The sequence below is a fragment of the Nannobrachium achirus genome (assembly GCF_963921795.1).
Source record: "Nannobrachium achirus genome assembly, chromosome: 1".
Taxonomy (NCBI): Eukaryota; Metazoa; Chordata; class Actinopteri; order Myctophiformes; family Myctophidae; genus Nannobrachium; species Nannobrachium achirus.
The window spans coordinates 4,204,841-4,219,223 of record NC_137810.1 but is presented as its reverse complement, the minus strand read 5'-3'; the positions used below and the strand labels follow the sequence as shown (position 1 = coordinate 4,219,223).

General features: G+C 41.9%; 1 protein-coding gene across 1 annotated transcript in view; it reads left to right on the top strand.

Annotated features, from left to right (window-relative positions):
- LOC308306788 (protein NLRC3-like) overlaps nt 1-14,383 on the top strand; it is a gene marked incomplete at both ends in the record, with an annotated part of 42,725 nt that overhangs the window by 11,682 nt on the left and 16,660 nt on the right. Inside the window, 4 exons of the mRNA XM_080751830.1 lie at nt 4,036-4,218; nt 4,799-6,563; nt 8,197-8,385; nt 13,666-13,815. Of these exons, the coding sequence (XP_080607956.1) occupies nt 4,036-4,218; nt 4,799-6,563; nt 8,197-8,385; nt 13,666-13,815 (2,287 nt within the window). The remainder of the gene's footprint in view (nt 1-4,035; nt 4,219-4,798; nt 6,564-8,196; nt 8,386-13,665; nt 13,816-14,383) is intronic.

The window sequence follows — 14,383 nt, the reverse complement described above, 5'->3', positions numbered from 1 at the left end:
ACATAAATGATTCGTCGACGCGTCGGAATAACCCCCACGACTCGAGTCGACTTGATAAATCCTGAGTCGAGGACAGCTCTATTTGAAACAGGGACCCCCACACCCTGACTTGGAATGTAGTAGTTGAGGCATTCAATTTAGTTTCACTCCTTTCCATATATAAATAGAGTGAACATAGAAGATCTACAAGCTCACAACGCCTTGAGATGTGAGATGTTGTGAGCTTGTAGATCGGCTATTTTCAATGTACGTTTTGTTGTACAATTTACAGTGAGTGAAAGAATTGAGATGTTGTGCTATGTTATTGTTCTGTAATGGGCCAACAAATGATCATGAACACATTGACTTCACAATGATCATTGTATGAATATTATTGTGATTCCAGAAGTGTTGACCACAGAGCAGAGTCTCCAACACCCAGCTGTGTGTCTATGAAGAGTGACTGGTCTATGGGAAATCCTCCTCACTTCAGTGAACCTGGACCTCCACACACACAGTATGTCAATCCTCCTATTATACAATACACACTATAACACTATACAATATACTAGGGATGACCAAATGGAGAATCTTTCTTAACCGATAACCGTAAGGCCCTATCGGTTAATTAACTGTTAACCGTTAAGGACATGTGTTAAAAAATAAGCTATTTTAGAGATTTAAAAAAGGAAAATACACCATACTGTTTTTCCCCATAATAAAGTGCCATATTTACACACTAAAAACAATAAAACTATAGGAGAAACAAGAATACAAATGTTTCCTAAAAGAAATGTGTTTTTGCAAAGAAACGGTGGGATTGAAATAAAAAGTCTAATGTGATGTGGCTGTGCCAGGCACGTGCACACATAGACAAAAGGGGGCTTGAGCCCCTGCCCTTTTATCCAAGTGCCCTCTTCAGACCATGAATGCATTTTTTTTCTATGGTAAAAGAAATGCAAATTTCCCCTTTCCATACGATAACTGAAGGCTGCATTCAAGAGAATTGTCCACCTTTTAGAAATGTCAGCCACTGCCTCTCTAACATTCTCTGCACGTCCCTGGCTGCAGCAGCGATACACTCACACATCTACTTCGCCCTTCCCCCTCTCCTCTGTGTGTGTTGTGTAGAGCAATAACTTACAATCGTATGACTTTTGGAATGGTTGAAACATCGGCTAAACGTGATGTCCATTTCATTCATTTTCTTCTCTTTCGCCCGTGTTTTGTGTGTTGATGCAGCGATCACTTTGAGCTTTGTGTTATTTTCACATAGCCTCTGTAACCAAGACGAGTTGCGACGCGTTCCACACGTCATGTAACATTAGAAAGTTGTGTTTTAAGCTCTTCTTAAACGGGATTCAATATGACGGTCTGTTCTGGAAAATCCTATCGGAGCATTTGTTTCCTGAAGAACAAGTCAGCGTGCAGTGTACGATTCCAAATCCAGCGCCGCAGACTCGCAGTAGCGCATGCATGCATGGATGTTACACAGACATTGGTGTCCAGAAATTGGTCACCACAGCGCGTATAGTTGCATGGTTGATGACTTGATGTTGCATAGATATTGGTGTACGGGGCTTTTGGTGTGACACGTGAGTTGCTTTTCTTTTTTTATCGGTCACAATTAACCGTTATAATAGTGATTACCGGTAACCAATTTCTTATCGGTCTAACGGTAACGGTTAACCGTTGGCCATCCCTACAATATACCCAACGCTATAGATATACAAGCTCACAATGCCTTAAGATGTGAGGTGTTGTGAGCTTGTAGATTGGCTATTTTCAAAAAATGATCCTCTCTCTTATATTATTTGACCATTTTCTTACTTTTTTATATGATTACCGTACTTTTGATTGAGTAATAAAGGGTTCTTTTTTTTCAACTTTTTTAACATTTTTACTTAGTATGAAAAACGTTACTTAAATTGTCACTGTCATTTGGCAACCCCCAAAAATCATATGGGAACCCTCCTGGGGGTCCCGACCCACAGATTGAGAACCACTAATCTATAGAATTCAAGCTACTATGTGTGCTGTTTGTGAAAGAATTGTACAATGCACAATGTGTTCAGTATACAGACTGACTGCGTGTTATTTTGTTTATATGATTTTATTTCATTCATGTTGATGTTCATTCAGTAATCATTGTGTCGTGTTCCTTTGTTTACATGAAGTTCAACTGTGCAACAATGTACAGGAGATAAACCCTGAGATGTTGTGCTATGTTATTGTTCTGTAATGGGACAACTAATGATCATGAACACATTGACTTCACAATGATCATTGTATGAATATTATTGTGATTCCAGAAGTGTTGACCACAGAGCAGAGTCTCCAACACCCAGCTGTGTGTCTATGAAGAGTGACTGGTCTAAACATCATCCTCCAGACTTCAGTGAACCTGGACCTCCACACACAAGGTAAGATCACCTACGTATATCTGTAAAGTTCAACTGGAAAGTGTTTGGTTACAGATATGGATTGTAAGAAAATACCAAATACACACATTATAGTGAAACACTGATCTCTGTGAACTTCAACTGGAACAACACAAACAATGTCTTGTATCTGCTCACAATGTAGACAGTATAGGGATGGGACGATACACAATATTATTGTTTATCATGATAAAAACACTCACGATAATCCTATCGTGGAGATTTAATTCATCGTGATATCGTCCTCCGTCATGCACTGGGATCAATTCACCTTTAATTTACTGAGCTGCATATCCGGTACCATTTAAACCCTCTATAATTGGTAAAAGATACTTATAACATATGTACTTGATACAGTATTTTTTCACTCTCTATCAAATGTATTTGCCAACAAATAGCCGATCTACAAGCTCACAACGTGTTGCAAGGCGACGCGTTGTGAGCTTGTAGATCTGCTATTTTTTGGCAAATGTTCCACCCCAGGATAATGGATTTTGATTATCAGGATAATATTGTACATCACGATTTCTTCTTTCACAATAATCGTGATATGAAATGTTGATATCGTCCCATCCCTAGTAGACAGTAGTAGAGTATCTCACTGTCAGCTGTAGTGACCTTTGATTTACTGATTAGGTTGTCTACTGGTAATAATGTGTGTTTGTGTCTGTTCACCACAGAGCAGAGTCTCCAACACCCAGCTGTGTGTCTATGAAGAGTGACCACTCTAAACATCTTCCTCCAGTCTTCAGTAATGAACCTGGACCTCCAGGCACAAAGTAAGATCACTGATCTTAGAAAGACTTCAACTAGAAAGACACAATGAATGTCTTGTATCTCAGATAAAACACATTGTGTGTCTTGATGTGTCTGTGAGCAGATACAGTATCTTCTCACAGGTGTAGACAGTTGTAGATCAATATAAATGCTCTATGAGGTTATGGAGCATCACAGTGGGCGTGGTTTACTGGTCCCACTAAAACATCTCCCCTTCATTTTCCTCATAGACTTTCACACAAATATTGTGTATAATATATAACAATTATGTTAAGCCTAGAACCAAGCCATCCAGGATTGCAGTGAATCATGAACATGAAACCTTTGTTTCTATAAAAAGAACATTTAGAAAATTGCTAAACAAAGGGTAGTTATTAAATGCAATATATCAAATAATTGAACATTAAAATATGTTTTCACATAGGATCAAAGGTTTTATGTCATGATTCACTGCCATCCTGGAATGCTTGGTTCTAGGCTTAACATAATTGTTATAAATATTTTTGTAAAAGTCTATGTGGAAAATGAATGGGAGATTCTTTAGTAGGATCAGTAAAGCACCTCTGCTGCGATGCTCTATAGGAGTGTATTCACTTTTTTACTAATTTACAAATTTACTAATTTTACTAATTTACAGAGCCAATAAGAATCATGAATAATTCCAACACCAAGCAGTATAAGAAATATCCTTCTATCCACCATGAATATAATCATAATAAATAATACAAATAAATATCCTTCTATCCAGCAGGACTATAGTCATAATAAATCATTCTTCTCCTCCACAGGAAGAGGAAGAGGGTGTGTGTTGTGACAGAGCAGGCGTCCAGGTGTTCAGTGTGTGAGGAGGTTCTGACAGATCCAGTCTCTAGCAGCTGTGGACACTGGTTCTGCAGACAGTGCATCACCTCATACTGGGAGCAGTCTGCTCCAACAGGACACCATGACTGTCCCCAGTGTGGAAAGATCTTCAGGACCAGACGTAGACTGAAGACACCCAGACACACCAGCAGTGGACACAGTAAGACTGGACACAATTTACACTAATTAGCATTCCATGTTAATTACTTTAAAGGAGATATAGTCAACTTTTTCTTGAAAAACAGATGCTAAAATAAAAATAATTTTTCGAAAATATTTTATGAAAAAATAAGCTTCATATATGTGTTTCTATTCAAAAATGACCACAAACGGCGTAAAATAATGATAAAATAATCATTTCGGCCATTGTCAGACCGATACTTTGTTTACATTCTAGTCTATAGACTAGGATGTAAACAAAGTGTAGGCCCTACAATGAAAAGTAGACTATAGCTCCATTAATATTTGGATGGTAGAAGACATTTTCAAATAGTGTAGCTAAAGACAAAATGATCACACAATATCATTTTCCTGGCATTTCTTTTCTTTTCTATTTTTATTTTATTTATTCTAACAGAGGACATGTGACACTAATGTGTGTACACAGCTGTAAGGATGTAAAGTTATACATTCAACTGAATGTTTAAAATGTCTTCATTGTCTTCTCATAGCAGGTGTCAGTGTGCAGGAGGATTTAAAGCTTTATAAGATCACTTTGAACAGTCTGGATCGTGTGACAGACGTCACTGAAGTGCCCTCCCTCAGCAGCATCTTCACAGCGCTCTACATCACAGTGGGAGAGAGTGAAGGGGTTAATAACCAACATGAGGTCTACCAGCTTGAGACGCTCTCCAAGAAGAACACCCTCCATGACCAACCAATCAACTGCCGTGACATCTTTAAGCCCCTCCTCCTTGGCAGAGAGACACCAATCAGAAGAGTTCTGACCAAGGGAGTCGCTGGCATTGGAAAAACCTTCTCTGTGCGTAAGGTCGCTCTGGACTGGGCAAAGGGTTTGGAAAATCAAGATGTCATTCTCCTGGTTCCCTTCTCATTCCGGGAGCTGAACTTGGTCAGAGATGAGCAGCACAGTCTTCTCTCACTGATCCATGTTTTCCATCCAACGTTGAAGAAGGTCACAGCAGAGCAGCTCGCTGTCTGGAAGGTTGGCTTCATCTTTGATGGTTTGGATGAAAGCAGGTTGTCCTTCAACTTCAACAATGACATCATCTCTGATGTCACAGTGACATCATCAGTGGACGGGCTGTTGACAAACCTCATCGAGGGGAATCTGCTCCCATTGGCTCTCATCTGGATAACCACCAGACCTGCAGCAGCCAATCAGATCCCTCCTGCATATGTTGACCTGGTGACAGAAGTACGAGGGTTCACAGATCCCCAGAAGGAGGAGTTCTTCAGGAAGAGGTTCAGTGATGAGGAGCTGGCCAGCAGAATCATCTCACACATGAAGACGTCAAAGAGCCTCCACATCATGTGTCACATCCCAGTCTTCTGTTGGATCAGCGCTACCGTTCTGGAGGACATGGTGAAGACAGACGAGACAGGACAGCTGCCCACGACCCTGACTGCCATGTGCTGCCACTTCCTGTTGGTCCAGACAAAGAGGAAGGAGCTGAAGTATGATGAGCCTCATGAGGGGAAAAAAAGAAACAAGAAAAGAAACAGAAAAGAGGGAGAGAATCAACAGAAGATGATGGAGAATGACAGGGAGGTTCTTCTTAAGCTGGGCAGGCTGGCGTTTGAACATCTGGAGAAAGGCAGCATCATGTTCTACCAAGAAGACCTGGAAGAGTGTGGTCTGGATGTGAAAGACGCCTCGCTGTACTCAGGAGTGTGCACAGAGATCTTCAAAAGAGAGGGCGTGCTCTTCCAGAGAGCAGTCTACTGCTTTGTTCATCTGATCATCCAGGAGTTTCTGGCTGCAGTCTACCTGTTCCACTGTTTCACACAGAAGAACATGGAGGTACTGAAGACATTCCTGGGACTTGACACAAGGGGACGTGATTACACCAGTGACGTGTCCTTGGAGGACTTCCTGGACGCAGCCAACCGTAAAGCCATAGAGAGTAAGAATGGTCACCTGGACCTGTTTCTCCGCTTCCTTCATGGTCTCTCACTGCCGTCCAACCAGAGTCTGTTAGGAGGCCTATTGGTTCAGACACAGTACAGTCCAGAGAGCATCCAGAGAGCCATCAACAACCTGAAGAAGATGAATGATCTTCTTGCCTCTCCTGACAGATGTATCAACATCTTCCACTGTTTGATGGAGATGAACGACCACTCAGTGCATCAGGAGATCCAACAGTACCTGAAGTCAGGGGACAGATCAAAGACAGAACTGTCTCCATCCCAGTGTTCAGCTCTGGCCGCCATGCTGCAGATGTCAGAGGATGTTCTGGAGGAGTTGGACCTGGACAAATACACCACAGACGTGTTTGGGCGACTCAGACTCATCCCAGCTGTGAGGAACAGCAGAAAGGCTCGGTTAGTAGTCATGTGAATAGAAAATTTAGAACAGAAACAATGTACTGTACCTTCACACCACTACACTATAACTAAACATGATAGTTAAATCAACAGTGATACGCACACACACAGACACACACTCACACACACACGCATGCACGCACGCACGCACGCACGCACGCACACACACACACACACACACACACACACACACACACACACACACACACACACACACACACACCCCTCAAAGTTACAACGGCCAATCTAAGGCAAAAGGGTGACAGAGCTTTTCCTGTGGCTGGCCCAGCTCTCTGGAACAGCCTTCCATCCAGCACTCTAGTCAAGCTCTCTCGGAGCCGCCGGCTTCACAAAGTAAAACGCACTGTGTCCATAAACCACAGGTTGATAAGTGTTGTAATCTTTTACAAAAACGAATAGCCTATTAACCAACTCCTCAAATGAAATAAGAAAAGTCCAATCTCTCTCCATTAAACACACAAAGGTTAAGTCAGCGCTCAGCACAGCCGTTGTGCATAACCACACACAAGCACATGACACACAAACTGTGTGCAGCCAGCAGCAGTCAGCAAGTTGATCAACCACAGCAAATAAAACAAATAATAATGGGTAGATGCCAGGCTTTACCTTTCAGAAATGAACACAGCCGGCATTACTGTAATGAGCCTCTGAAAATCCTCTCGTATAATCATCCTGGTTTTGGGTAAATTAATTCCTCTAACTCTGTGTGCCCTTCTCTGACGGTGGTGGACTTAATGGTGTTTTTTGTAATTCGTTCTCCTTCACCGCCTCTTTTTGTACTCACAGCCTAATAATCTTTATAGTTAGTCTTTTTTACATTATTTGCTAGTTATACTACCTGTCTGTGCTTCCTGTTTACTTGAGTTCAGACTTGGCGGGTTGAGTGGGTGTGTGTTTACCAGGGCAGGGCAGCTGTTTGGGCGCCTCTCCCTCCCCCGAAGAGGCTTGAGGTGAAGTGATTGGCACATTTTTTAACAGCTGCATGCACCGGGTTGGCCAACACTGCCGCTTTCAGTTTTTATTTTCTTTTTTTCCCTCCCTCCCTCCCTCCCTCCCTCGCTCGCTCGCTCGCTCGCTCTCGCTCTCTCCCTCTCTCTCTCTTTTCCCCAACACATTTTCGGCGCCTCTCAGAAGCGTCGCTCTAGGCAGTTGACTAGTTCACCTACATATACACGCCGGCCCTGCTTCCATCCCACTTAAAACACACCTCTTCACCCTAGCATTTGAGCCCTAGACCCCTCCCTCCCTGTGCCTTTTATCTGTCATTGTTTTATATCTTAAATGTTTTGTTTTTATAGCTGTTCTTACAAGGTTTTAAATGTTTACAAATGTTTCTATTGTTTTTGCTTTGTATTGTATTTGTTTTTACTGCGTTCTCATGATGTACAGCACTTTGGTCAACCTGCTTGTTTTTAAATCTGCTTTATAAATAAATGGACTTGACGTGTGTGTGTGTGTGTGTGTGTGTGTCTGTGTGTGTGTGTGTGTGTGTGTCTGTGTGTGTGTGTGTGTGTGTGTGTGTGTGTGTGTGTGTGTGTGTGTGTGTGTGTGTGTGTGTGTGTGTGTGTGTGTGTGTGAACGTGGTCTGATTGACCACCTCTAATTACAGACTTGTTGGCTTTGGTCGTTTCCTCCAGAAGGAACACATGGAAGTTGTGTCTTCAGCTCTCAGTTCAAATCCATCCCATCTGAGACACCTGGACTTAAGTTCCAACCACCTGGACCTGGACCACCTGGGTCTACTGGATCTACTCTGTGCTGCACTGAAAAGTCCTCATTGTAGACTGGAGACTCTACGGTGAGATTAATTTACAATCATTATTTCCATCAGTGATTTATCATGTGATTATAATATGAATATTGTGGCATGAATAATGTTGATATCATAGTAACACACATTGACTGGGATAATGAGGAGGTACAGTAACTACAGTATGTACATGTTCACTAAATTCACTCAAACCACTCAAAGACTGTCTGTCTGTATCAGGGTAAAAAATAATCCAAGTGGCAATATCACAATGCAGCTCTGTTACTAGTAAAAGTAATAAATACACTTTATTAACAAATACTCAATATGCAGAATGCCCCCTTTTTATGTTTTCAAAATTTGTCGAAATAAAAAAAAGTGTATAATAGGTGATAAAATAGCTGGTTTATGTATATTGCAATAATCTAAATCAGATCTGAAGTAAATCGTTACTAAAGTTTTCAAATAATTAATGAGTAAAAATTACAGTAATAGCCTCTATAGATGTAGTGCAGTAGAAGTATAAAATATACAAAGTTGACATAATCAAGTAAAGTAAATAAAGTAAACTAAACTTGTACTTAAGTACAGAAGTTGAGTAAATGTACTTAGTTCCATTCCACCACTGGTCTGTATCGTCTCTTTCTCCAGCAGATGTCCTTCCTGTGTCTGTGACATCAGCAGTTATCAGCTTCACTTGTCTTAAACTGTCCATCAATTGACCTTTGACCTGTTAGGTCTTATGTGTATAATGAAGCAATAAGCCACAAGAGGCATGTGGTTACCCAGTATTTTATAACGTCTGAAAGGCGTGGTGAGACACGAAGCCAAGCCGAGTGTCTCCAACCCTCTCAGCCGTTATAAAATACAGGTAACCACATGCCTCGCGTGGCTTCTTGCTTTTCTAAAACGGTTACAATATGGCAACATGAAAAATCATAGACATGTACCAATTAAAACTGTTCTATTTCACTAATAATTCACTGCAAGGTCTGCAAGAAAGTAGTTCCCAGCTACAAGAAAGTAGTTCCCAGCTACAAGAAAGTAGTTCCCAGCTACAAGAAAGTAGTTCCCAGCTACAATAAAGTAGTTCCCAGCTACAAGAAAGTAGTTCCCGGCCAGGCTGCAGAAACACCTGTTGCAATCAGAATGGGGTATAGGGGGGGCGCTTGGTGTTTTTACAAGCCCCATCCAGAGTCACTCAGTTACTGTCCTATGTGTGTGGGCGGTAGAGTTCTCAACGGGCCTGAAAATTAAGGCCCGGCCCTAACTGGGCCCTAACTGGGCCCTAACTGGGCAGGCCCAAGGCCCTACCCGGCCCTACTAGTTGCAGGGGTTGACGCTAACGCTTGCCCGACTGCCCGGGGCAGGCAAATAAAATGGTCGGGCAGGTGAAGGTTGCTACCAGGTTGCCCGACCGGGCAAGCGCACATTTTGAGTAACATAATGAGATTATCCGTCTTTAGAAACTTGAACAGGACTAGAGTGCTGCTCCGTCTCTCTCTCTCTCTCTCTCTCTCTCTCTCTCTCTCTCTCTCTCTCTCTCTCTCTCTCTCTCTCTCTCTCTCTCTCTCTCTCTCTCTCTCTCTCTCTCTCTCCCCTCAGTCCATCCCTCCTCCCCAGTCCCTACACACACACACACACGCAAACACGTGCGTGCTCCGTGCCTCCGTCGAAAACAGCTAATATACAAGATCACATTATGATGAAGACACGACGCGCACACAGCTGCAACTAGGTATAAATCAGTGGGTTTCATTCGTGCAAAACCTAAATGTGAATACGTTTGCAGGATCAATCCTCTCTCCAAAGAGTGTCTGTCGCGACGGGGATAGCTTCGCTGTTTCTATATGTCATCTTTTTGACACCCAACTCTAACCTTAACCTCCATGGGGTGAGTTGGTAAAACCCTCCGTCCGGACGAAATGATAGTCTTTCGAAAGAGCAAGATTTTACCGTTGCGACGTGCCGTGGCCGCCTCTCTTTGCAGCGAACCACGCAGAAAAGCTAGCCGCGAACCGCACACGGTAGTCGGCATCGGAGCGAGCCAAGAGCCGCTCTGATGCACAACGTTGTTTTCAGATCATTCACGTTGCGACACAAGCATAAAGCATTCGAAGAGAATCACAGTTTGTAAAGAGAAAACACCAGAGCAATAAACACTTTCTAACTGTCTTGAAACAAATATCTTTGCTCCACTTTCATTCATCCACTAAAACTACATTCTCCCTTCCACTTCAGTCAAGTGAGTCAACCTGTGGGTCGAGACCTCCCAGAGGTCCCCAAATGATTTTGGGGGGGTCCCTAGATCAGTGTTTCTCAATCTTTTTTGGCTTGAGTACCCCCTTTCCCTGATTTTTGATTCCAAGTACCCCCTTTACCCGACAACAACATTTTCCTTATACAACTGCAATTAAAACCATACATTTTGGTATTGAACCCCCTTTTCAAGAATATAACATCACAAAAAATAAGAAAGGGAGTGAGAGTTTCAAACGGTGCCTCCTGAACAGATTCATTTTCAACACTGGCCATAACATTTCAGTCCAGTTTTCATGTCAATAACTTGCATTCAAACACATCCCAGTTGCCTGGTACCATGTAATTTGTGTTATTAGCATCTATCAGGCTCCAAGTGTCATCATTAAACATGACAGTAAATGTTTTTTCTTCTTCTAATTCAATTGAAGTAAATTATTTAACTATGAATAATATTATCATGATTTATACTTCTATTTTTCTTTTGGGGGGGCATTTTCTGAGTACCCCCTGCAGTACCTCCGCGTACCCCTAGGGGTACACGTACCCCCATTTGAGAAACACTGCCCTAGATGACAACCAAGTCATAATTTAAGGACTTTTTTAATACATTTAAAGACAAGAAAAAAAGACCATTGCTGCATCAAAAGTAATCAAACTATACTATAAAAACAAACACTAGCCAAATTGTAAAATAATACAAGAAAGATGCAAATTTTAGCTCACAACTCTCAAAAACATTTAATTGGGGACCCATATTTTTTTTCTGGGACCTATTTGAATGACCACCTGTGGGTCCCGTGACCCATTATATTGAAAACCTAGCAACATCACTGCAAGTAGAAGGTAACAAATACGTTAAAATGAACGTTAATTCAAATGTTACGATTTTGCGATTATGAGGGCAAGTGGCCATGACCTGAGGGCAAGTAGAACATGACCTGTACTTGCCCGACGGGCAAGTGCCTCTGAGACCTTAGTGTCAACCCCTGAGTTGGCATACATTTTAGGCCCTACCCGGCCCGAAAACCTTGGGTCGAGTCGGGTATATGTGTCCCAGCACGGCTGACGGCTAGTCATTGAATTCTTTTTTCATTTTCATTTTTTCATTTAATTTGAAAGCTGGGAATCATAGCTACAAAATGATATATTGGTTGTGGAGATTGACCCAACAGTTTTGAAGATATGGCTTATAGAATGATGCCATGCTGAAATACTACTTTTGAGATATTCAAGTTCTAAATTTGGGAGGACCAACAGAATTATGTCCCGATCTCTCACATTAATTAAAAAAAGTCTTATTTACATGCAGAGTTAAGCTCTGGCGTTTAAGTGAAATGTAGCCCGATATTTATGACATGCTTTTGTGGCTTTATCACATTTTAGGAACAAAATAATAATAATAATAATTTCAGCCCTGGTCTAAAGTAGTGGCTACAGAAATGACTGCCCCAGTGTCATGGTCTATCATATAGTAATAGTAATAAAATAATAAAAACTAATATTTTATTTTTTCATTGAGCCCGAGGCCCTACCCGGCCCGACTAATTAGCATACATTTTAGGCCCTACCCTAGCCTATATGTCGGTCGGGTTCGGGTATGGTCGGGTTTGGAAAGAATTTAGCAATAAAAAAATAAAAAATAAATATTTTCTTTTTTCATTGAGCCTGAGGCCCTACCCGGCCCGACTAATTAGCATACATTTTAGGCCCTACCCTAGCCTAAATGCCGGGCGGGTTCGGCTATGGTTGGGTTCGGGCAGATTTGGGGACTCTAGTGGGTGGTGCTTAGAAGCCCCGCACGGCAGGATTTAAGAGAAAATCAAGCGCTCCCTTCTCTAGTTCAGCTTCACAACACTGTGGAAAGAAATAACACACCTGCATAGGCGGCGGGTCAATAAGGCCAGGGTAGGCTGTGCCTTCCCAAATGCTACGCTGGGTATTTTGCAAATTATATAATATATGAACCGCGGGGGCCCGGCCGTCAGCCTCCGACTGACGGTCAGTCTCAGTCCAAATGAACGTCAATCTGCCTGACCGTCATTGCGCTACCTCTGTTACACCTATTTCCTGTTATTTTTCTGAGTAAAATGTCACGCATTGGGAAGAAGTAAAGGGGGACACTTTATTGTGAAGGACAACAGGAAGAGCATTCACAGACAGACAATGTTGTTTTGTTTACGTTTAGTGAGAAGTGTAGTGATGATGGCTGCAGTGGACCGCGCACTTTCAAAACCTTTTGTAATTTGTATCAACTAAAATATACCACAGACACGGGGTTTGGCGGGGTGCAGCCTCGCCAAACGTTTGGCTCACCCGCCGCCTATGCACACCTGGGTTTGATATAAACTGATTCAAGGTGTGGATTATTGTGTCTTTTAGACACTGGTTTAATCAGAAACCAGCCAATCAGAATCAAGTATTGGAACTAACCATTAATATAAACTCTGTTTTCAGTCACTTTGCTGGATCATCTGTTTTCAACCTGTTGCTGTTTCCTGTCTGTTGGGAGATTAAGTAAAGATTATTTAGTTCATGTTACTCTGTCTGGTTTTCTACTCTAAAACCCAGACAGCAGGGTTCGAGTTATGTGGGGGCCAATGGGGGCTTAGCCCCCATAGATAAAGTCTGGGACCCCATAGTCAAAAACCCCTATGGGGTCTCTTTTTTTTGTGTTTTCTTTTTTTTTTTTTTTTTTTTTATCGGCTATTTTCACTTCTACTTGTTTGGGTTTAGTTTCTCTTGGTAACTGAAAAGCTTTTGGAACTGAATGATTATATGATACTGGTGTTGTCTGTCTGTTGGAGTGTTGGTACCAAGAAGTCCATCTACTATAACTATATAGACTATCTTGCTGGCTGGTGCATGTGGAAAGGGGCAAAGGGAAAGTGTAGTGTGTCGTTCCCGATTGTTTAGCAAAAAAAAACCCCGCGGAAACCCCATGTAGGGCCCCCATAGCTCTGGGAGTATAACTCGACAGGTCCTTTAATAGGTGGTTGTAAGCAGGTTCTCAGAATAATGTATTTTATAGCAGACAATCAAACATTGTGTGTTTTATTTCTCATTTAGACTGATGCACTGCTGGTTGTCAGAGAGAAGCTGTGAAGTTCTGGCCTCAGCTCTCAGATCTAATCCTTCTCATTTGAGAGAATTAGACTTGAACTTCAACATGTTGCCGGTGTCTGGACTGAAGAACTTCTCTGGACTGGAGTCTCTGCAGTGAGTAAACTTGGACTGTGTCCATGTTGGTTAGTGCAGTGATTCCCTTGTTTCATGTTCCAATGGCATAACCCTGCATTTTACCAGTGGTGTAAATTAACTAAGTACTTTTACTTAAGTACTTTACTTAAGAACAGTTTTGAGGTATTTGTATTTCCAAATTCCAATACTTTTACTTCTACTCCACTACATCTGGGATCCAAATGTTGTACTTTTACTCCACTATGTTTATTTGAAAACTATAGTTACTCGTTACTTTGCTGATCTAAATTATAATGTTAAAACATACATAAACCACTTTAGCCCTATTTTATACCTTGGCTATTTGAAAATAGCCGATCTACAAGCTCACAACGTGTCACATCGCGACGTGTTGTGAGCTTGTAGATCTGCTATTTTCAAACATTTTGGACTTTTACTTTTAGTTTTTTAAGTACTGTGTACTTTTGTACTTTTACTTTTACTCAAGTGTGTGTGCGTGTGCGTGCGTGCGTGCGTGCGTGCGTGCGTGCGCGCGCGTGTGTGTGTGAGTGCGCACCGACTCTGTGCAGGGCAGAAGATGTAATCT